A 23892-nucleotide genomic window follows, 5' to 3' on the forward strand; every position below is an offset into this window, starting at 1 on the left:
TGCTTGGACACAGGGTGGCCCAGATTTGATGTCACCCCCCCCCCCATTTAAAGCTCTAAAACCTAATATAATTTTAAAAGTAACGTTTATTTAAAACATAAATGAATATGCAAATGGTAAAAATGTTAGGGGGTCAACTAATCGGGGGTCAGATCTGGACGACCCTGTAGATGTCAGGACGTGAGGCTACCACACAGTCAAAGCCAACAACACCTGGGTATTTCAAGGCAGTATTCTGTCCAAGTATTAACCGAGCTCAAAATCTGCGTAGCTTGCAAGATCTGATGAGATTGCTTGCATTCAGGATGAGTTGGTCACCGGTATTATAAAAGAACGGTAATTTTACGTGGTGGTTTCAAAGAGACTTGCGTAAAAAGAACAATTCTATATTCCTCATGATCGCTAAAGTTAAATATTCACACAATACAAAATACTAGAATTTAACATGCTTAAATATAAGCGCGGGTCATTCGTTTGTGTGCTCAAAAGCTCCACACCTTAAATCTGCCAAATTGCTTGTGCATTCAAATTGGGCCCTCCCGTTTGAAACACAAATTTTCGCAGCCACAAGGCCGTGGTTTGTCGTAGAAGCTCGGCCTTGTGGCCTTGTAGCCGAGTTTCTACACCGTCCCCGATGCAGTCCCCGAATTGTACATTTATTTCGGTGCCCAGCCCAGACTTGGGACCGCTGGGTAAAATAACGTTTGGCTGCGCAACCACCATGGCAGTCGGTCCGGATTGGCGGTTTTAATTCTGCCCCCTGCAATCTCACTTTGCGTCAGGCCTTAACGAGGTTCAATGTTTTCAAACCTGTAAATAAAACTATTGCGTGACTGCCTTGTTATTCAATACCCCCCTACACAAACCAACATCGGTGGTGCATATCTCAGTTCCGGAGTTATTTGGAAATTCCACATTCCCAGAGCAGGAGCCAGCCTCTTCATGTGCCGACAACAATTGGCCTGCAGTAAGTGGTAAAGTGGCACCAATTTTGTTGACCGTAGAGGGATCAAAATCGAGTCAGGTGTTTAACCATCGTCACCAGAAGCGGTAAACGTGTAAAAACACGCACAAGTCACCGGTTCGCCCTTGCTGAAGATACATGGTATCTACATGGGCTGATACCTGGATATATATTAATAATTTGGCTGTGTGTCACTCTAGCAGTGATACCCACTGAAGGAATGTGGAATTTCCATCACTGGCTCAGGGCTGTTAACAGATAGGAGTGCTGTCTGAGACTTGATTAGAGAGACACTTAAATTAGTTTTCACCAATAAACGATACGTGTATGAATGATTGAATCAGATATTCACCTTGCCGAAATGGCATAATTTGCCGTTTTTAAGGATACACTTTCTTTCTGTGAAGAAATGTGGCTCCGTTTCCAAAAAAAACAGGCAACGACTGTCATAAATCACAAACAGCCTCCTTTAATTTATCATTATTTAGTCGTTCATCGGATATAACGTGAATGGAATTGACTTGAGGTAGCACACACGCCTTTAAATAAAACGTCGACTCGCCCAACGCCGGTTCATCATTTTAAGTTGCCAACAATAGGTGGCAATTCGCACCCTCGAGGAATGATTTCACACGGCCGCGGTGCAATTCGTGGCGATTGTTACGGCGGGGAGACTCGGGGAGGTGACACAGATGTGGCAGTTTTGTTTTTTTCTAAACGACACCCTCCAGCTGCATCATAGCTGGGAGGTGCGAGTGGGAGACACGGTCTGGTGAGCCCTAAGGTAATTCACCAGTGGCACTTTGGCAGAGCCAGGTTGGGCGGGGGGGGGGGGTAGGTCCCGATTATCGTGGACTTATCAGGTGGTAAAAGTCCTCGTTGCGCACCGTGTGAGTACGAGCGAGCATATGAAGGAAGATATTTTGCAGGGCAGAAAATGACTGTGAAGCTTTGTCGCATAAGCCGGGGCCCCGTGTCGGACTGGATATATGCCGACACAGTGGTACAATGCTGTGGCATTGGTTGTGCTGGACTGTGTCATGTTAGCTAATATGAGGCTGTGTTACGTAAGTGCGTGCTAAGTTAAATTGCGTTGGCTAGTGCCAAGTCATACTATGTCGACTAGTGCGTTAACGTGTTGTTAACCGATGCACAACTGGATTATTTTGGCTCATGCTCTCAAATATTGTGTTGACCGATACGCCACTATTTTGCGAGCTGATGTTGGGTTTATTAACTAATGCAGGATTTCATTTACAGTGGCTGTTCATTATTATCTAATTCTGGGATATAACGTAACAGCCAGTGCAGTGGTGTGTTGAACTGTATTGCATAACGCTGGGCTGCATTGCACTGGGTGGCCATCAAATCGTTCAGCTTGCAGTCACGGAACATCTGTCCTCACGACCACCGTCCCCGCCACCACATCGTAGCCCGCGCGATTGTGCTGGTTGAAGAAAACGGTCGTTAGGGCCGGCAGGAAGGCAGCAATGGAGATGTTCTTGATGACGGAGCGAACGGCCGACCTGCAGTGGCAAAGGTCCACAATCGACGTGCACAAATGTGTTTACAACATGAAAAAATTAAAATAGGTTTTACCCTTTCTGGCAATAAAACAGGTGTTAAGATTTTCAAACACCAAATAGATTCCTTTTGCAAGGAATCAAGTCTGCATTAATCACACGTGGTACTTGTGGTGAACATGCAAACAAACATGCTCTAATAATAATAGATGCATTGTCTTTGAAACTGATTGGCCTACACCAGACAGCCTTCTTTAGGGCCTAGTCTCACCAGTGTCATACCAGAGAACGCCAAAAGGCTAACAGTGCAAAGACAATGCACTATCAGAGCATTTATAGCTTGGGTTGAGGAGTTACAAAATGGGACCTTTTTTCCCAGTATCAAAGTGTGAAAGGTTAAAACCTATTCTTATTTTTTCATATTTTGATACTGACAAAAAAGGTCCCATTTTGTGTTTACAACAATGGGCCAATTCACATTGCTACACCAGTGATTGCAATTTTGTTTTTCTAAGGGTGTCGAGAAGCTGCTTAATCCTCCGCCCACCCGAGAACACTGCACAAGTTTTCATGAAAACTAAAACATCCCCAGAAGTGTCATCTATAAAACCTACCATGCAGCTTGCCATTACCATTGCACAGATGTGTGTGGTTTTTGGGCAAGATTAGCAATTATATAATTTTAAATAATTTCAGACTATGTTCGTACGTTGTTCTTATAATTTTTACATTACGCTGTGCACTAGCGCAATAACTGCACGTGTTAGAGCACACGTGTGTAGTTGTAAGCTCACGTGCAAATGCCTGCTGGGAGGAAAGGGGCAGGTGGATTGAATAATCAACCAGAGATCTCTGTTATTGTAAGTCCAGTATGCTGACCATTTACATCACGTGCAGCAACCGCTCCCGACAAAGGAGCATGTTAAAAACAAAACATCCGGACGTACAGCAGTCACACAAACAACGCAGAAGGCCCCATTTCATCGGACGAGTTGGCGGCTAAGACATTGCCACGGAGTTAGTTGCTTACGCCGCCATGCCGACGTTGTTGGGGTTGAGCAGCAGCACTCGGTCCGCCTGCACGGTCACGCAGCTGTCGCAGCTCAGCACGCGCATGCCCAGCAGAAATTTGCCTGGTGTTGCACCGCCTATGCCCCACACGCAGATCCACTACTCAAACGGGGAGTGTGTGCGTGCGGGTGTCGGGGTGGGGGGGGGAACACAGAGGGAGAACCCAGATGGAGCAGGCGCACGAGACATTGGTGAGAACGGCAGTAGACTACGTTTTATGGGAAGTCACAAAGGGCAGTTTTCCTGCTCGGGCAATGATCCATTTACAGCCCTGAGTCAGCAGTGGAAATCCCACATTCCCAAGGCAAGGCGTAGCCTCTTCATAGAACAATGCTGTTCACTTCCCAAACAGAGGTTTGGTCAGATATTTTCTATTATGAGGATTTGACTGACAAATGGTTTGCTATTGTTCAAGACAAACATTTTAAGTCAAAGTGTCTCCATAATCAAATGAACAAGAGACGGTTTTTGTCTGTGCATCTGGCCCTGAACCAGGGGTGGAAATTCCACATTCTCATGATAGAAGCCAGTCACTCCAAAGCAAAACCATTGCTGACTTCTAACAAAGTGATTCTCATCTTAGCAAGCCTGGAAGGGTTGCGGGCCAAGTAGACCCACATTTGGTAATTATCTTAACCATGGTGCCATGCAGCCGGTAAACAGAGGACAGCACAAACAATGGGTAGTATTTTCCTTCATTATCACAGCAATATTGATCTCTGATATTTCATTTACTTGGAAATTATAATAATTTTTTTGGTCAATAGATTTAGATGTTACGCTTATATTTTCCCAGGTTTCCACTCAATAGGAGAAGTAGATCTCAATTGGCTTTAGCTTTTACCTGGTTAAATCCACGTAGCTATATAATTGCACACCTACTATTGAGGTTTTATCCTCAATTAGAAGTTGTATCATTTCTTCATACCATGTGGGCTACTTCTACATCTGCATGACTGGCTGTTGAAGCATATATTTGAATGATCTCTGAACACGAACAGGAGAGATATGAAATAAAATGACGATCCCCGATTGGCTGACGACGCAGTCATTATAACGACAGGTGTTAAAAAACTACAGGAAAATACTTAACTAAATCAAGAAGAGTACACCATTGGTAGCAGATCAATTTGAGCAAAACCAAAGTCAAGTGAAACTTTACGAAACAAATGAAGATATCTGTTTTAGGGACACAACTGAAAAACACATCATAGTATGTATACCCAGGGCAGTTATTAAAAATGGACTGGGACCAAATTTATTAACTAAAGAAGTGAACCAGAGCAGATTCGAGTATGATAATTGGTTTTTTACCCTTTTATCTGGTAACAAAACGGACACCTTTTTTACAAGGAGTCATGTTTGCATATACCACAATACCTGCAGTCATAATGCAAACAAAAAACATAACTCTGATAATGTATGCACTGTCCTTGAAGTTGATTGGTCCACACCCGAGACAGCTTTCCTTAGAGCCTAGTCTCACATGGTGTTGGACCAGATGATGCTAAAAGGCGCACAGGGTGACGTTCCAATGGGGTAAATTCGAGTACTTTTGGAAAACTGAGTTTTAATCTGCCAATGTGCCTATAGTCGAATTTGTTTCAGTATATATGACCTACTATGACATACGGATCATAAACAATGGACATTGACACAACAAATTTAACTAAAGCTTAAAAGTGTGCAAAGGAGTATGGGGAGAAATGCATGGTTGGAATTAAACCGAGAGATGGGAAGAATAACCAAGAGTAAAAATTGGCCAACCTCGTACAAGCAAACGAAGAGTCTGTACACCAAAGCCACGATGATCATCCGTTGGATCTCCTCCACCGAGGTCTCCTCATTGATGTCCTCCAACAGCAGGTGCAGAGCAAAGTCGGAAGGGTCTCTGTTGAGAGGGACGAGCATTGACACCGTTATCCAGTTACCACTTTCGTTTTTCATTGAATACATTTCATACTTTAATTGGCAGTGTATTTTACAACCAGTAAACGTGCAGCACAGCTTAAAACACCAAAAAGCCATCGCACCTCAAGACGCATTGCAAATCAGAATGTTGTTTTAGCCTGGAAGAATACGATGAGCTATGAAGCCCTTTTTTACACAGGTTTCCAGGAGGGCGCGGGTCAGTCAATAGGCAATGCATGCACATTGTCAAGCCTCGCAAATGATTATTTTATGTGGGGAATAACTCAATGCAACTTTCTTTTCAATCTCCACGTTAAAATGAGTGAGAGAACATTTACAGACCCATCTGGATTGCTATGTAGATATTTCAGTGTAAACTTATACGGATATATGCTTCAGTGGGGGCTGTGGTTAGAGTGCTCAAATAAAATCCTGTTTGGGGGTCGACTCAGCCCATCATTCATCCAGGGCTGATAAAATAACCCACGACTTTGCAGGAGGTAAACATACTGCCCCAATGCACAGACTGGTATTCCCTCTATTTTATGGGGGCATTTCTACCAGTGGCTCAAACCCACCAACGGAAATGAGCACCACCCACATTGCTTGTTTGAGCAGGTAGACAGTCTTGACATTTGACCTTGTGAACGTAGTAGCCGCAGCCGAGACGGATAAAGCGGCCGCTCCACGCAGCCACACTCACTTGATGCCGCTGCGGTAGAGAATGCCGACCGTCACGGACACTTTGAAGCAACACAAGATGAGGAAGTCCACCGCCTCGGCCGCTAATCTTCTCGTCAGCGTTGGCACAGTGAATTGCCTCCCTGTGGGTCGAGTGGGAAGGAACGCGTGGAGGGGGGGGGGCTCATAGGCATCCCTCGGCCTTGGTTTCTCACGCGAAGAATCCCGAAACCCGCACAATTGCCATTCAACTGCTGTTCCAAAATATTTTATGTTCACATCCGGCAACAGTTTTGCACGAGGTACGGTGATGCATGTACTGTAGACATACACGACGAATAGCAAGATATTATAGAGGCAAAGTTTTTTTTTTACAAGCCTCTGCACATCTCTCACCAATCACGGTAAACACTTAAATATTTAGAACCTGTTTTGTAAGATATTGAGTCTTCACTTTCACAGTCCAGCACTGTATTGCCATCACTCCTTGAGAACTAAATTACAGGGTCATTGTAAACCAGTCGTGTATCAATACATGGATCATTATACATGAAGAACCATGTCTAATATTTACAATGTTTCAATTTAAATCGATGTTCATAAATAATTCACCATTGAAAAGTGTGTAGCTACTCAGTATGTGAATTTAAAAAAAAACTCATTATATGTAAATTAAGAACTGATCACATACTACCTTTAAAACATTGTGACTGCCAACCCACACACGTCAACGCGAATTAAATTAACCCTAAAAAAAAACATGCATATATTATCAGAGTATCTTTTTTTTGCATTCTGACCACAAGTATTGCGGTTAATGCAGACATGATTCCTTGTAAAAGGTTTCAGTTTAGTGTTTTAACATCTTAACACCTGTTTTGTTGCCAGAAAAAAGGGGAAACCCTATTCTAAAAAATAGTTTTAGTTTCGCTCTTTTTCCGCCCACAAACTCATTCCTGGGGAGCTTGAATTGCCTGCTGCTTAGCAGAGTGCCAATTGTAACACGTGGCCATACCACTCGTGGCCACCACTCACTTGTACGCAGCGCACAATTTACACAACACGGTAAAGCCACCAAGTCCCTTGACATTCACGTTGAGGACGCTTTCCAAAACGCCAGACGTTACGCAATTGCCACGCGTGTAATGTGTGCCACCTTGTACAAGGTCTGAGCGTGGCAAAGGTCGCACACACAGTGCTAATTGCCACGTAATAACCTTTTGCTGATCTCGTCAAGAAGAATCCATCGAGCAAAGACGCGCTTCTGCGGCCGTCTGTAACGCTCTTTCTTCCCAGATAATGATGACCGCCGGAGCTATGCACTTTGTTTTTTTCAAAGCATCGAGATGGACAACTCTTTTTTGTGTGTTAAATTATCCTTCCCCCGCACCCACCGATTACTAGCACGGTTCGGGAACGACGCACGCTGCGAAACACGTTCAACACGCAGACACACACACACACTCGAGATTTAAAGCCACACACAGCACCGGACAATATCTCACAAATGCCAACCTATTCTTGGTTCTTTCGGTAAAGTCACGTAGAAGGGAAACAATTAAAAACATCGTATTGTTTCCCTTCTACGTGACTTCACCGAAAGAACCAAGAATATGAATCCCTGCAGTCACGAAAGCTTTAAATCAAATGCCAACCTGCTTGATGCCCTCCCTGGCCGGCCAGGATGTTGGCACCTTGCGCTCCGGGCTGTCTCTGCTGCTGCTGCCTGTCAGCTGGATTTGCATGATACTGGACGGGTAAAACACCGACTGCTTGCGCCTGGCCATGATGATATGCCTGGCCATGCTGATGCTGTGCCTGATACACGTGGCAAGCGGGCGTGCTGCCAGCAGCACCCGGGTAGACGTATGCCCAGGGAGGGTACTGCATCACCTGCCATGCCAGGGTCTGGGCGTAGCAAAGGTCGACCCACTGGCGAAGTCTCGGCACGTATTGGAACGACGAGGACGATGTTGATGGTGGTGACGATGATGGTGGTGGTGGTGATGATGGTGACGATGGTGCAATCTTATGGGCCCTGCTCGGAGGAGGAGACTTGGTCCTGGAGTCCAACCTGTCGTCGTCTTTCTTCCCGCCGTTGCTGCTGCTGCAGGGTCGGGGGTTCTCCACTTGTCTTTCACTTTCATCCGCCATGGCAATTCGCAAGTCCGGGTACAGTGTCGCTGTAATAAAAAAAATAAGCGACGTTGTATTTTGCTTCCGGGGGACACCGAGAGAAAATAAATGAGTGAATGCTGCCCTCTGCTGTCACGCAGTTGACACTGCACTTGATTTCGGTGGCCCGGAATCACAAATCCTTGAAACATGATAATTGTTTTTTTACCCTTTTATCTGGCAACAAAAGTGACACATTTTTTACAAGGAGTCATGTTTGCATTGACCACAATACCTGCGGTCGGAATGCAAACAAAAAACATAACTCTGATAATGTATGCACTGTCCTTGAAGTTGATTGGTCCACACCCGAGACAGCTTTCCTTAGAGCCTAGTCTCACATTGTGTTGGACCGGATGACGCCAAAAGGCGAGATGTCGTCAATCGGTGAGCTCCTTCAGCAGGCAAATGATGCGATGGCTGTGGGTCACGGCGCCGGCATGTAGATGAAGCTAGTGCGGGGCCTGTTACATATCTTATAAAGGGGCCCTAAAATATAAAAACACAAATTTTTTACTTGCATAGTAAAGTAATTGTATTTTCTCATTTGCTATAAAACAACAAATCGCTAACTTTAAACACCCAGTCGTTCATAAAAGTTGAAGGTGGTATAGTACTATAGCAATAGAGCAAGTGCAGAATCTCTGAACCGGAATTGATAGATTTGAAGTTTTCGTGACTGCAGGGATCCATCCTCTTTGGTTCTTACCGAAAGAACCAAAGAGTGCGGAATTGATAGCTTGAAAGCATTTAGCAACGGGGCCCTTGAAATTGCGGGGCCCATAGCTACTACATATGCAGCTACTTTTGCTACTACGATAATCTTGCCCGCATGCACAGCCAAGCAGCTTCTGTTTGGTTTACCACGTAGGCTTTCGCGACCAATATTATTCATAATCAACGTTTTTGGGTTAGATCGCGTCCGGGAGCAAGAGCAGAGCCTCACCATTCTGGCGAATTGCCCGATGATGCTGGATGCAATTACCAGCGAAACGTCGTACTCAAAAATTTTAAATGTTGTGGTTTCACGCTTCAACACACCGGTGGGCTAGAGCAGTAAACTATTTGTCTTTTTGTTAACGTGACACTTTTTTGCTGATTGGCCGTGTCGGGTGGTGGAGGGTTATGACACATTTATAAATAACGCGATCTAACCCAAAAACGTTGATTATGAAGCTTCTGTTTGGCCTGCATGGAGGGGGCCAAACGGGCACGACATGGGCTGGAGAAGAGATTGGGAGCTGGGTGGGCTTGCCGACGACCGGCAACCCATCGGTGTTCAAGATCGGCCTCTTGTGGAGGAGGCCTCGTGAAGGATGTTGTTGGGGAGTTGGAGGCAGTGGCCCTCCGGCAACAACGGAGGGCAGAGGAGCGACGCTCACAACAACGAGCGGAGTGGCCGGGCGGATAAAACGTAGCAAGTTGGCACAGTCGGGAGGGCCTGGGGGGGCCTGTGCCCGTGACCTCCTGTCACCACGTTATGAGCCTCAAAGTGCACCTCGCCTGGCACAGGCGCCGTGGTGATGTAACCGTCACAGACCGAGTGATGTGAATAGAGCGGGGTGTTGGTATTGGGCTGTGTTTTTATCTCGAGATGAAGAAGTTGTCATAACCATGGTCGAAGTCATTGATGCCTCATGCAGACGCCAGGGTAGCGAAAGCTTCTTGCCCTCTGCCACAGCCCGCAGATGCTCAGGCGACCTCAGAACTGTCCAGACGGCATCCCACCGTCTCACACGGAGACCTGGAGAGTCATTCTTTGGTCTAACACTGATGAGACAAGGCCACGACGGATTTTAAACTAATAATTTTAAGGGTTAGGATTTACACGTGCGAGATGAGAAGCTTCTTGAATTGGGTTACATGACTAGATCAGATGAAGGAAGTTTCAGAGGCCAACCCATGCAAGGAAATAAATAGCACAAATTCAACTATTTCTTGATATATGTTTTTATTTGACCAGGTAAGACCCACTGAGCTATATAGATTCTTTTTTCTGAAGCCACCTGTCCTGTGGTAAAACATGCAAACACACAAGCTTTGATCATGTTTGCAATGTCTATGAAAAATGATTGGCCTACATCGTATGCTAGAAACGTGCGTTTAGAGTATTTGGCTGCTATAAATTTCCACATGATGATAAGCCACGTCGTTGAGCTTTCATTTGTGGCCAGGTCGCTTCTGAAAAATAAGCTAATAGCTCAGTGGGTCTTATCTGGTGAAAATAATACGTGTATTTGTGTTCTTATCTTTCCAATACTTTACACTCCTATCGTGTTTTGGTATTGTTTGTTGTTGTTGCAACTCTCTGACCCATCCCGGTCTGGGCTTTAAAGCTCATCGAATTCCTCCAGGATAAATAAAGATTCTGTTTCTGATCAAAATGAATCTCAATTCAAATGAATAAACAAAGAGAGGTCACCTCACTCTTTGGTTTTTTCGGTAAAGTCACTTAGGACTAAAATAGAATCAAGAAGTTATTTATAAGTAATGTATTGATTTTATTCTTTTATTTATTTATTTCGGTAAAGTCACGTAGGTATAAAAGAATTTTTTTAGAAATGATTAATGTGCGTTATTATTTTTTTTTATTTCGGTTGTCGCGTAGGTATTAAATAAATAACTTGTTTATAAATAACTTAGTCACGTAGGTATAAAATACAATAAATAACTTATTTATAAATAACTTTTTTTTTATTTTATACCTACGTCACTTTACCGAAAGAACCACTTATTTATAAATAACTTTTTTTATTTTATTTTATACCTACGTCACTACCGAAAGAACCAAAGACCAACTTCAAATCGAGATGTCACCCCCCGCGCCCCCCACCAACATCGAGGTGACTAATTTAAATATTTGTTACGCGCCGTCCGATTGGTTCAACCTCTCCACGCGCGTCGTCCAATCAGACGCCGCCTTTCTCGCATTATTTATTTATTGAATCCGCAGTCCAAGATGGCCGCGCTGGACGGAGCGTGCAGAATGGAGCGAGCGGCCTTGTTGTTGTTGTTGTAAACGTTCTTTGGAGATGTAATGATGTTATCATCATCATCGTCGTCAGTCTCCTCATCGTCGTCAGCACGGTCACATTAGTCGGTAACGACTGCGGCTATTTTACACGCAGCGAGACGCGGGTGGGTGAGCGACGATGCCTCTGTCCATGGAGTTGCAACTGCAAAGCATCTTCGACGATGTCATTGTAAGTGTTTGTTTAAATCACTTTAAGTAGTTTGCAATGTATCCACAAATAACTTTGCATCTTGCACTGTGACGCACCGACGTGGGATCGTGGCCGTACATGTATTATAATTCATAATATAGGTTTTTGGGTCCGATCGCGTTATTTATAAATGTGTCGTAACCCTCCACCACCCGACACGGCCAAACAGTAAAAACTGTTTTGATTTAAAGCTTTCGTGACTGCAGGGATTCATATTCTTGGTAAAGTCACGTAGAAGGGAAATAATAAAATAATATACATATATTTTTTTGTTTTATATTTTTATTTTATTATTTCCCTTCTACGCGACTTTACCGACAGAACCAAGAACAGTAAAAACTGTCACGTTTTTCAAAGGACAAAATAATTCACTTCTTTAGCCCACCGGTGTGTTGAAGAGCTGGACGTGATGCACATGCCGACGAATGTTGGTGCACCTCAAAGCATACCTTTATATACGAGTCTGGCATGAACAATGAGCTCTTAGAATGCGAGATATGTCCTCTCGTTTTAAACCCCAGTGATGCCTTCGTCTGGCAGTGAGAATGCGGCTTTAAAAAGTGGATCATTAAACAAAGTCGGAAGATGCCTTATGCTGATAACTGCTGTGTTATACTTTGGGGTTTAACGCTGAACCCTACGGATCTACAAGTGTGCCCGGGACTCGATCTATGAGGAGCGAGTGTTAACGATGACCCAGAAGAATCCTCAAAGGTTCCGCATTCGTCTGTGAACCTCGTGCATTAATTAACGAGGTACCATAGGAATCATAAAAGTTATTTCGGTAAAGTCACGTAGAAAGAAATTAAATAATAGAATACGACGTTTCGATTGATGATGGTTGCTTGTGTTGCAATCGAAACGTCGTATTCTATTATTTGATTTATTTATACGTGACTTTACCGAAAGAACCAAAGAGTAATTCCTGCAGTCACGAAAGCTTCGAATCTAATCCTAAAAGTTGTAGGCTGAGCCTCGTACATGAATACTGAAAACCCTTGGACCGCTGTGTGCCTTGGCATGGATCTCCGTTATGGGCATTACACATTACCCGCATGAGTTCCCAAACTTTACGTATTTCCACTTTAAGGCCACATTGTCTTATACTGTACGTGTACTGCACGTTAAAAAACTGGAAATGCGCAATTACAGTTCTGTGTGGACCTACGTATTTGCAAAGTTTCGTGTTTTCAGGTTTACCTTGAGATTAGTTGGTGCAGTTTAAATGCCACATTCCAATGGCGGAGACCAGTGACTGCAAATGACGACCACCATTCGTTTTCCCACAGTGGCATTCATCTTTTAATGGTCCCCAATAGATTTTGGACTCGGTTTTTACTATCGTTCCTGAATTGCATTCTTAGCCTTTGGCTGTGAGATGCCAAATACAATAATGTAATTGTTTTATGGTGATTATGACAGCATTGTAATACGCAGTGATTGACCGCGTGTGTTTTTGCGTTTTTAGAAAACAGAACTAATTGAAGAGGCGTTTGCGGGGTAAGTACAGTACTGGTTTTATGGCCAATCTTGACAATCTAGTTTTAATTACTATAATTGTCACAAGTGCACGTTCACAAACGTGTTCCATCCATTATATGATTGAATTATTTATTCAGATAATCCAGTGGCTCCACACTTTTTGAGGCGGGTCCTGCATTAGAATGTTTAGTAATTCCTGTTTTAGAATTGGCAGGAAAACTGGATTGCCAAGGATACCACTCATAGAGCCACACAAATGGATTAATGTACAGTACTGCCATTTTCTGGTCTCCTCTGCTCTGCAAAGCCTTGCCTCCAATTGGAAAGTGTTGAACCACCTTTGTCATGAACAAAAATGAAAATGTGCAAGTAAAATATGTTTTCCTACTCAAGCGAGCATTGCAGCAGTATTTCTCTGTTGGCAGTCCTGAGCTAGTTGTTGAAATCCCACATTTCAGTGCTCGGATCTAGCTTATCTGTAACATAACCACTCTCGATTTCCAACAAAGTGGTACATATTTTACTGATCACGAAAAGATGATAGTCTTGAGTTTGACCCCAAACTAAATATGTATTAGTGAAAGGCTGGGAATTGAAAAATGTATACTGTGTAACAACCAATGTTTATTTTGGTATTGCCCTTATTCAGAGCAAACATTTTAATTTAAAACGATACTATATTTGTTTATCAAGCATGTTCATGGACACGGAAGATGATGAGAAAACAAAACAGATAACTTGTCTGGCAGCCTTCAAGCTGTATTGGAGCTCACTGACACAGGTATGGATTTGTTTAAGAAAAACACCTCTCAAACTATGAGCATAATAATTTATTTTATTTGAATAATCGTTACATGCCAGCTGTTGATAATGCTGCACTGTCCCTTACATTTATAACCTGAGTGCATGTTTTATTTACATGTTGCTTATATAGTTTTGAAGTAGGGTATGCTATGTGTAGAGACATTTTGGATGTGCTGGACATCGTGGTAATTTTTCATCAACTTCAGAACGATTATAAGGTTTTCATATTGATGGAATAAAGAGGAATTGTATTAGGTAATTTAGGATCTACTCATGGAAAAAAATGCCTCCTAGTTTAATAACAAATAGGTCGAAGAGCAAGTGTTGTAATTAAGCATTCATTAAGGTTGGCAGAGTATATGGCGATAGAGCCGAAGGAGATCGCAAATGAGTCAATTGGGATTTTTACATAGCAATCACCACCCTTGACTAGCAGACTAATGCCCCGTTTGCTGGCAATGCTGAGTCAACACTATGGGAACCTCATTTGCCAGTAAAAATATGATAATTGGTTTTTTACCCTTCTATCTGGCAACAAAACTGACACCTTTTTGCAGTCATAATACAAACAAAAGACATAACTCTGATAATGTGCACTGTCCTTGAAGTTGATTGGTCCACACCCGAGACAGCTTTCCTTAGAGCCTAGTCTCACATGGGTTGGACCGGATGTGCCTTTTGGCGTCATCTGGTCCAAAAACCAATTATCAATGCTGAGTCAGTCACCTTGTACCAAGAGGGAGGCCTGCCACTGGGGGTATCCCTTCAAATATTTTACAATGTTTAGCACACTGAGATGCCTTGGAATTTAGGGTGCAAAAAACAAATCGTTATATGTATGCCATTTAATTGCTCCAATATTTATGAACATATTGAATTATATGCTGGTCAGGATGCTGCTATTTTAAATGAGTCAAGGATTTGTCTCGTGGGTAACGTTATTGTGCGTTGTTGCAGGAATCGCACGAGCAGTGCGTACAGTGGGTGGTGCGCTTCATCCACACGCAGCACAGTCCAAAGAGAATCTCCTTCCTGTACGACCTGATTGCGACTGCGGTGGAGACGTCTTTACTGCCACCCAGGTAAACCAGTCCACTTGTTCCCTAGTCTCAACATAGAGTATCTCAGACTAGAGGATCTATAAACGGAATGTTAATGTCAATGCCGTTCATATTTAGCCGGGCGGTTGTGGCGCTATGCCTGTAATCCAGCACCGCAGAGGTGAGGATTGGTGGATCACAGAAATGTTGTGAGACTTCTTATGGTGTCAGGGTGTAATACCCTGGCTTGCCAAGTGAATGTGGTATGTATGTTGAACTTCTTTCGCACTGGAAGTAGCCAACCATTTTAATCGGAGGTGTGGCTGAAGGACAACAGACTAAACACAAAAATCAGTTCTAAAGAAATGTATTTCAATGTAAAAAATGTCGACCCCCACCTGTTCCATCTGTATGGGATAGAGTGTTGCCCTGTAGCACTCTTGGGCCTTCCCCACAACTTTATGTATATAAAGGACTGCAGAGCTTGGGAGGAAGTTCGGCACCGGCTCAATGCTTGGCTGCCTAGAACAACTGGATTGGTTGCACTGCCCTCTGCACACATCCCATACGATACCTATTTATTGTGCATGCTGGTCACCCACCCAGGTTCTATACAGTCTCAGGTCTGCTTAGCTTCTGAGATGGGGTGCGTTCTGGGCGATATGGTCATGGGCACATGATATTCATATGTACCCAATGTATTGCTGTCGCACTACACTTTGATGCAGACTCGTCTGTGAGACGCTGATCAACTCTGAGCACCTGGAGTACGAGAAGGCTCAGCTGTGGTCACTGACATTCAAGCTTGTGCGGAAAATCATCGGGGGTGTAGACTACAAAGTGAGTAAACTGCATTGTGTTTCTGAAGTAACCCTGGTTTATACAGGGCAAAATAACTACCCGTACTATTTTTTTAAAATATATTATGAGTATATAAAGGTTATTAATTTGAATCTTCTTGTTCTCAAGATGTCTCAGTCAAGTGTACACAAGTGCTATTGATGTTTGGGTGCCTTTTAACTTACGCAGGGTGTTCGAGACTTGCTGAAGGCTATCTTGGAGAAAATTCAGACCATCCCCATCACTGTGAGCTCGTCAGTCGTGCAGCAGCTACAGACGGCGAGAGATGTATGTATTGAACTCCTAGCTTTGTTTAAATGCTGGGCTTAGAGCTAATGTATGAATCCATATTTGCTCACATATTTACTAGCCTTTTGCCCATCCAAGGACGGGTGTATTGCAGTACATCTGAAACTTGCAAGCGAAAAGCAGACCGTGACGTGATATTCATTGCATCCATTCGTGTGCAATTTGTAAGGCCGCAGTGACACAGAATTATTTCATTTAAAGGATATAATTCCTTGTTCATTATGACGTCCTTTTTACTTCTATAGCGTTATGGAGATCGCGTGACGTGAGGGTTCTGCCTTTGTAGTGAGGGTTGTAAGTTGGCGCTGAGGAGGGGGGAGGAGGCGCCTCGCCCCCCCCCATGTGGAGTGATGTCACCAGCTAATTATTATTAATGGAGGGGGGGGTGTCCATTTGGAGGACCGAACCTGTCCATGATTATTAATGAAGGGGAGGGTTCTCCATATGGAGTGATGTAACCCACTCATGATTATTAATGAGGGGGGGGTCCATGTGGAGGACCTAACCTGTTCATGATTATTAATGAGGGGGGCTGGTCGACGTGGAGTGACGTCACACGCGGGACACGCACATTCTTGGCTCATAGTAAATAATTCATAACCAGGTGGTGGTGTTCAGTTTCTGGTTGAGGATTTCTAGTACATCACGACCTCCTGGTCAATAACTAAATACCACTTTTTAGAATGTCAAGAGTTCGTTTTTGGGGGGAGACCTTGCCTCTGCCAAAGGATGTGGAATTCCATCACTGGATCATGACCTCGCCTTTGTTTAACTGGGAATAAACTTTGACTTTAACATATATCAAGGACGATGGGAATTCTGAAATATCAGATGATTCGAATTTTAATAATATGGCTTCATGGCTCATAAAAACAATGGCGGTGTATTGTTTTTGGTGTTGAAAGTCACTCGTTTTAGCATATAAACCGTTTAAGGCTTCACTCTTTTGTTTATCTGGTGTGTAATATAATGTAGTACTCTAAACAATTCTGAATTCAACAGGGCACTTGCCAGATTTGATACATTTTACAAGGATCATTTTATGTGGACATTACATTTAAAGAGGAGTCTTATCTTTCCTATACCACATTATGTTGCTTTACATAGCTTCCATTGCTTTTTTCCCAATTGCCCAGTGCCCATGTGAATTCTCACATTATTCCACATAACTGCCAATCTAATTTAATTACTTACCTTTTTTTCATCATCCAATTCAAAATTTGTTTGCCAGCCTGCTACCTCATGTTCTTAACTCCAGAACTCATTGTCCACCTATTATTCCAAAAGTACCCACACGTTATAACAACTTGTCTTTTAAAGTGTGACACAACCAAAACTATTTAAAATGCTTATCTTGTCCACTGCTGTCCGATCGTCTTTCAGGTTCCATTAATGAGAAAAATATTGAAAAACCACTGTCAGGCACCACAGTGGCTGCATTTAGCATTTTGTATCAAATCACATGGAAGTGATGTCAGTGACAAATTTTGAGTGCCATAATAAAATGTCGAACAGCCTGCAATATGCATCCTAGGCACATATCTACAAGATAAGAGCTATTTGTTTTTTGGGGTAGCCTCTACCACTAACTCTGCTTTGAAATGCTTTTCACTAACTAACTATAACTATATTTTTACTTTACCAGGTAAGGCCCACTAAGCTATATAGTTATTTTTCAGAAGCGACCTGGCCACAAATTATAGCTCAACGGAAGTGCCTTATCCTGTGGAAATGTTTCGCAGCCAACTCCTCTAGTCACTCTCAACAATCACCAGGTCACTCTCAACAGAAACTATGTTCACAAAAGGTTTAGTCACAACTTTCAATAACAATACGTATGAGTAGATGTTTCAGAACGATTGCCTTGTGCTGTGTAGCTAAGTGATTTTTGATTCTGTGGTTGCAGGTGGTGATGTACATACTCGACCGAAACGCATGCCTACTGCCTGCTTACTTTGCTGTGACGGAAATTCGAAAGCTGTACCCGGAGGGCAAGCTTGGCCATTGGGTATGTTTGCATTGCAAAGGTGGCATCTGTTTTGGGGGTCACATTTAGACTTCACATGAATCTGCTAGCAATCACATGAAAGGTTATGTAGTCACATACTATCGCAACCCAAACTAATTGTTTTATGTGGTCTTATTAAGCATCAATTGATGGCTTATATCCCTGGTTTGTACAAAACTGCTTATTCACCTCTGAGACCCTGTCACATGGCCTCCTGCTCCGAGTACTGCTCCTTCTGTTTAAAAAAAAGTTCAGTTCACTGATCTTTATTGACTTAAAATAACCTCCCACTTTACACACTGTCATTATGCGGCTTTAATGCTGGCTCCCGTCATGGGCTTTGTGTGAAGACTAGGAAGCTAACTAATTCACCATTGACTTTGATTGTTCACGTAAGAATAAATGATTTAAAATTGAATTGAATCGTGTACCTTGAGGATATTGGAACAATCTGGACATATTAGACATCACATACAGAGGAGAAAGTATAAACTAGACAATACATGTGTGAATCAAATCATGACTCTTATAAATAATCAGTATTTATTGATGGGTTGGTGGAGGATAGGGAGTGTGAATAATTACATGCTTAGCCAATGAGTGAAAGGTATATTAGCCACAACACACTGATGTCACGAAAATGTGCTGTCCAAGAACCACTCTCAGTGAAATTTAATTATTCTTGTCTCACTAAGAAAGTTTAAATTATATCTTGCCTGGGACATGACCTCAGTTTGGGTTGTGTTTTTGTTGAGCAGGGGTTTGTGTGATGCAACTTGATATTATTTTGGTGATTTCGAAAAGTTTTTTGGTTTGGCCATGTTTGTTTGTTGTAGTACGGTGTTACTGATGGCCTTAATCTAAGTTGTCTTGTGGTTGTTGTTGTTGTTTGACTTGCATCCCACTGGGATTTTTGCACACAGCGTTGGTGTACGGTGCTTTTTCTGCAATATTTTGCTGTCTTTTCTTGGATTTTCTGTTTGCACATAATCACATAGTCACTTTAAGATGGTTTCTTGTTCATGTTTTTTGTTTGATGCGGTTGCACCCGATTCAAGAGCCGAATGACTCACAGGGCGATACCAAATAAATGAAACTGAAACTGATATGCAAGCTGTGACCATATTTTTAACGTGGACTCTGCTTCTCGTTTTGCAGCTGCTCGGTGGACTTGTTTCCGATTATGTGGACAGCTTCAGACCAACTGCAAGGATAAACTCGATATGTGGTAAGAATTAATTTAAAAGCAAATTTAAGAAAAAAAACTCTTTATAGCCACAGTTGTTTGTATCTGTAATCTACCATTGAATAGCACTGACATTTGCAATTTTCCATTTAAAAAACGTTTTTTTTTTATCTCAAGTGGAATACTTTAAAGAGTGTTTTTAAAACAATTTAAACAGTCAGTGCCTTTTGGTTATAATTTTTCGTGGTAAATTTCAATAGTGTAGGGGCCAGTCTCTGTATGAGGTGGCTTATGCCAAAATTAAATTGTTTTATCTACTTTGGAGGGATGATAGAATGGTTTTAATCCAAGCAGAATTTTAACTTGTCATATTATGATTGTAATTTTTCTTATTTAACCACAGTGATTTTGCTGTTATAAGGGGCTTCTTGAAATTGTGATGACATGTACAATTCAAATGGCATTGACATAAATGTAAACTAAGACCCGAAAACCATTTTGAATGTTTTGTCTGCGCAGGTCGCTGCAGCCTCTTACCGGTTGTGAACAACTCGGGAGCAATCTGCAACTCATGGAAACTGGACCCGACTACTCTCCGCTTCCCACTCAAAGGCTTGCTTCCCTACGACAAGGCATGGCCTTGGACATAACTCTTCTCCATATCCCCAAACCCTTTCTTACACACAACAATTGCTGCCATTCACCACTAAGTGGCGCTGAAATCACTGTCGCTTGTGTACCCCTTGGTAATTGAAGGCCACGTGACGTGTTGAATGATCACTGGTTGGGGGTCTTGCTGGGTTTTAGCCCACCTGGCGCTCTGAAATTGTTGTGGGCATTGTTCGTCTGTCTCGTGATGTTGCTGGAAGACAGCTGCGACCAACTGCCCTGTAACATTCGTTGCCAGCCACCTTGAGAGAAACTGTTATTGACACTGATAGGTCCAGTGACCACAAGTCCACTCAACTCCAAGTCCTCCTGTGCATTCTTAGACCATCTCTTCTCCAGTCCATGTTGTGTCCATCTAGGCTGTCTGTATGGTCAAAATTTTTTTTATTGACTATGCGGTGTGGCTAGGCATGCAGGCTACATAACCCAGACGACGTATCCTCGCCTGCCAGAGGAGCTTACTATTGAGGCTATGTCCAACTATTATAAGGATGTGTGAGCTTGAGAAATCTAGTCTAGATAAGTCCATAATAATAATAGGCAGGCTAGTCTGTTTCAAGCTGGCTCAAATGTTTATGAAAAGCGGTCCATGTTTCACAATCATATAAACGATCGGGAAATGATAGTGGCTGAGAAGACATGTTTTATGTGGAGCTGCCATTTAAGAGGCAGCTTCTACACAATGTTACACAGCTGATGAAAAGATAATTCCGATGGACTGATTTCACATGAGCCCTCTGCTGCCAAACCGGAACTGGCTTTGAGCACACTTATCAGGTGCAGGAAGTCTTCTACCTTCCCCCGAACCACCCCGATACTCATGGAGAAGTGAAGAGGTAGAATGTTTGATTCCATAGAGTATATGTACAGGCACATATATTGCGTTGGTGGGGCTTCTGTTAAGGCTCCACGACTTCATGGTCAGCTCCATGAGCAGCAGTTACAAGGTCATTACTATTTTCTTGTTGACCAATAGGAAAACAAAACTTAACTTAACATGGGCATCAATCAACTCTCCACCAGATGGAATTGTGTGCCACATTGCAGATGGATCCTTTGTAATTTGTTTAGTTATACATTACTGCATATACTATAGGAAAATCGTGATTGCTTTTATTATAATCTTACATTATTGTTTTTTTAGGACCTCTTTGAGCCCCAAACGGCGTTGCTCCGCTACGTGCTGGAACAACCGTACTCTCGCGACATGGTTTGCAATATGCTTGGCCTCAACAAACAGGTACACACGCACACAAGGGCACGCTGATTGCAAGTCTTTGAAAACACACCTCTTGTAAGCAGTTATTATCCAAGGCCTCATCGCTGCATTTGCATCAGAATTGTCGTGTTTTCTTGCTATTTCACGGTTTCCTCTGCGAGTTCCAGATGCATGATGAAGCCTCAGCAATCTCAGAGCAACCTTCGTTGAAATGCTAAGCTGAATTTAATGGAGCAAATTTGCATGCACTGTTACGTAAAACAAATGTTTTTTTGTCCGTGTTACGCTCTTCAACACGGGGTGCAACACTGTTGCATGCGGCTTTGCAACGTGATGCAACTTTGTTCAAACTTTTTGTGAAAATAGTTTCATTGCACAAGCAATAAGCACCCTAATTGGGTGCATGGGTTATGTGGTAGTTATTGCAACCTGCTCCAACATGACTGAGTTTGTTTTTTGTGTCTATGGCAGCAAGGAGATGTTAAATCAGAATTTAGGATTATCTGTCTTTGTAATTATTAATACTCACTTTTGTAAATATTATAACTTTGTTAATTTTACCCAGTTCTCTGAAATGCTGAGATATATTTTTTTGTTCATAGGCTAAACAATTGCTCTTCCTTACCTATACCCCCTGCTGGGCTCCTTGAGTCATGAAGAAGGGACCTCCACTTTAAATAGACATGGGCCCTTATTTACTTGAATGGCTCAATTACATGTAATTGTCGTGTTCCAGAAGCAACTTCATTACATTTTTGTTTTACGTTAAATGTTGAGCAATATTTGAAGAGGCCAACAAAGTTACGTGCAAGAACTTTGCACTGTTTAGCTTCAGGCTCAGATTAATTTACGAAAGGCTTCCCAGCGCCGCTATTGGCTGCTTGTAGCCTCGTGGTCATAATAATGATTGCTTGACCGCTGACAGTCAAGTGGTTCAGTCTAATGAACAGTTTGGTCGATTGTGTTTGGGTAAATCTGTCACTACGGTGGATCGCATTCAGTGTTCACTTCCATCATGAGGCTTTCTAAGAATTTAACATCATCGCAAAACTAATGCAAGTCCGTAAGTAACCCATAGCGTCCATTCACCACATCTTTGTTGCCGTGCATGTTGAACGCGAAAGGTCTTGCCGCTGCATTTCTTGCCCACGTATAGTTTGGTGTTCGTTCTTGTTCCTCGATCCCCACATATAACCAGTTCCCATCGTCATTTGTTTTCTTTTCTGTAGACGTCAAACATCGCACAGGTATGAGCAGCAGCAGGTCTTCTGAAAGAAAATGCACTAACCAGGCGCTGAGCATTAATGGTGCTATACTCGTTGTTTTCCCCGCAGTTAATGTGTGGTGTTAAATGCGGTCACACTGCTATGATCGGTGTGCCCTGCTAAGCTGTGGTGCATTAGCAGTTCCATGCATGTGCTGGCTAATATAAGGTAGTTGGTGGATGGGTTGTGCTACATTTAATATAGTATGGTTCAGAACTTGGTACACATTGCCATTAAATTTCTTTCCATCGTATCGACTGGCTTACTGATGTAAGCGGTGATGTCAATTAGTGGATTAGTACACACTGTAAAAACCTTCCGACATAAAATTATATTAAGGATTAAAACTCCACCGGTAACCCACTTCATTGGCAAAAATAAAAACAGTCCTTTTGTGTGTCATTATTTAGTTTCTCTACAAAATTACACGCACTGCACAGGTATAGAGGATTATGAAAATCTCCATGGAGGCAATATGGAGCTTCAGGGTTCATGAGCCAGGCACAGTACAAAGCAGTGACCGTTTTTGTTCGATGGTTAGCCAAATGCCGCTGCAGGAATGACCAGAGTTTGCGTGATAGTTTATGCTCTTTGATGGCAGTTATTGGCTATTCAGCATTAACAGAAAAACAAATATTGGAAGGGTTACAAGAAGTATTAACAGCCAGTAGAGATATGGATTATAAAAATTGTCATGGAGAGATGAGATAACTTTAAACTACGAAAGATTTTACAGATCATCACAGCCAAATGCCATTCCACCACACCCTGACATCGCTTCCTCTGCTATATACCTCAGTTGTTGCACAGTCAATATCCGAACCCCAATGAATGCTCTTACTTGGCTTTTAATGATTCACAGTGTAAAAGAGATTAATGTATTCAATCGTGTGTGTGTGACAATCGACAACTTATACAAATGGAATGCAAATTTTATGAGGTTACTGTTAAGCTAACGGCATGAACAAGGAAGAACGAGCAAGGCGAAAATGTTCTTAGGTTTTTTCGGTAAAGTCATGTAGGTAAAAAATTAAAATTAATAAAAGAAAAATAAAAGAAAAATCACGACGTTTCGGAGGCAACACAAGCTTCCGTCTTCAGGTGGAACAGTCACAGCACGATTGCTGCAATCGTGCTGTGACTGTTCCACCTGAAGACGGAACCTGTTCTACCTGAAGACGGAACCTACGTGACTTTACCGAAAAAACCTAAGAATATGAATCCATGCAATCACGAAAGCTTCAAATCTAGAATTAAGACGAAAATAATCAATTCTTGAATGGAGTCATGACCCAGAATGCTGACAAGGCATCTTTGCCTGCCAAGCTTCGACAGTATCCCGCTATATTGCTTTAGGGGCTTCGCCTTGTTGCACAACAGTTGACACGTCCTGCAAGAGCTGCCCATACAGCGTTACCACCGCCAACCGCAGCCATCTCATTCGGCTTTAGCTCTTCCTCTTGACGCAGATGTCCAAGTGCCCCCACTCTGTTGTCTGCCTTGGTAACCTGTCCTCAGTTG

General features: G+C 42.7%; 2 protein-coding genes across 3 annotated transcripts in view; one reads left to right on the forward strand and one right to left on the reverse strand.

Moving 5' to 3' along the window:
- Window positions 1-1413: 1413 nt before the first annotated feature.
- On the reverse strand, window positions 1414-8394 carry FAM8A1 (family with sequence similarity 8 member A1). The gene is made up of 5 exons (XM_078611607.1): window positions 7806-8394; window positions 6173-6293; window positions 5326-5449; window positions 3518-3657; window positions 1414-2490 (listed from the first exon to the last, which is right to left on the reverse strand). Exons 1-5 carry the CDS (start codon window positions 8302-8304, stop codon window positions 2349-2351), a joined length of 1026 nt encoding a protein of 341 aa, XP_078467733.1. The 5' UTR covers window positions 8305-8394; the 3' UTR covers window positions 1414-2348.
- Window positions 8395-11269: 2875 nt separating this feature from the next.
- MED23 (mediator complex subunit 23) overlaps window positions 11270-23892 on the forward strand; it is a 39609-nt gene continuing 26986 nt past the window's right edge. For both annotated transcript variants that reach the window (XM_078611616.1, XM_078611623.1), the window contains exons 1-10: window positions 11270-11528; window positions 13018-13049; window positions 13725-13812; window positions 14793-14917; window positions 15604-15715; window positions 15905-16003; window positions 17931-18032; window positions 19191-19260; window positions 19738-19850; window positions 21032-21127. In XM_078611616.1, coding sequence (XP_078467742.1) covers window positions 11478-11528; window positions 13018-13049; window positions 13725-13812; window positions 14793-14917; window positions 15604-15715; window positions 15905-16003; window positions 17931-18032; window positions 19191-19260; window positions 19738-19850; window positions 21032-21127 — 888 coding nt within the window. In that variant the 5' untranslated portion in view covers window positions 11270-11477. The remainder of the gene's footprint in view (window positions 11529-13017; window positions 13050-13724; window positions 13813-14792; window positions 14918-15603; window positions 15716-15904; window positions 16004-17930; window positions 18033-19190; window positions 19261-19737; window positions 19851-21031; window positions 21128-23892) is intronic.

Source organism: Lampetra planeri, chromosome 2 (assembly GCF_965212315.1).
Source record: "Lampetra planeri chromosome 2, kcLamPlan1.2.h2, whole genome shotgun sequence".
Taxonomy (NCBI): Eukaryota; Metazoa; Chordata; class Hyperoartia; order Petromyzontiformes; family Petromyzontidae; genus Lampetra; species Lampetra planeri.

Coding starts and splice junctions, on each gene's coding strand:
- FAM8A1 (XM_078611607.1), bottom strand. CDS start 8,304: ATGGCGGATGAAAGTGAAAGACAAGTGGAGAACCCCCGACCCTGCAGC. Junction 3,658..5,325: donor TCTTCGTTTGCTTGTACGAG/GTTGGCCAATTT, acceptor CCGTTTGAGTAG/TGGATCTGCGTGTGGGGCAT. Junction 2,491..3,517: donor AACAACGTCGGCATGGCGGC/GTAAGCAACTAA, acceptor TTGCCACTGCAG/GTCGGCCGTTCGCTCCGTCA.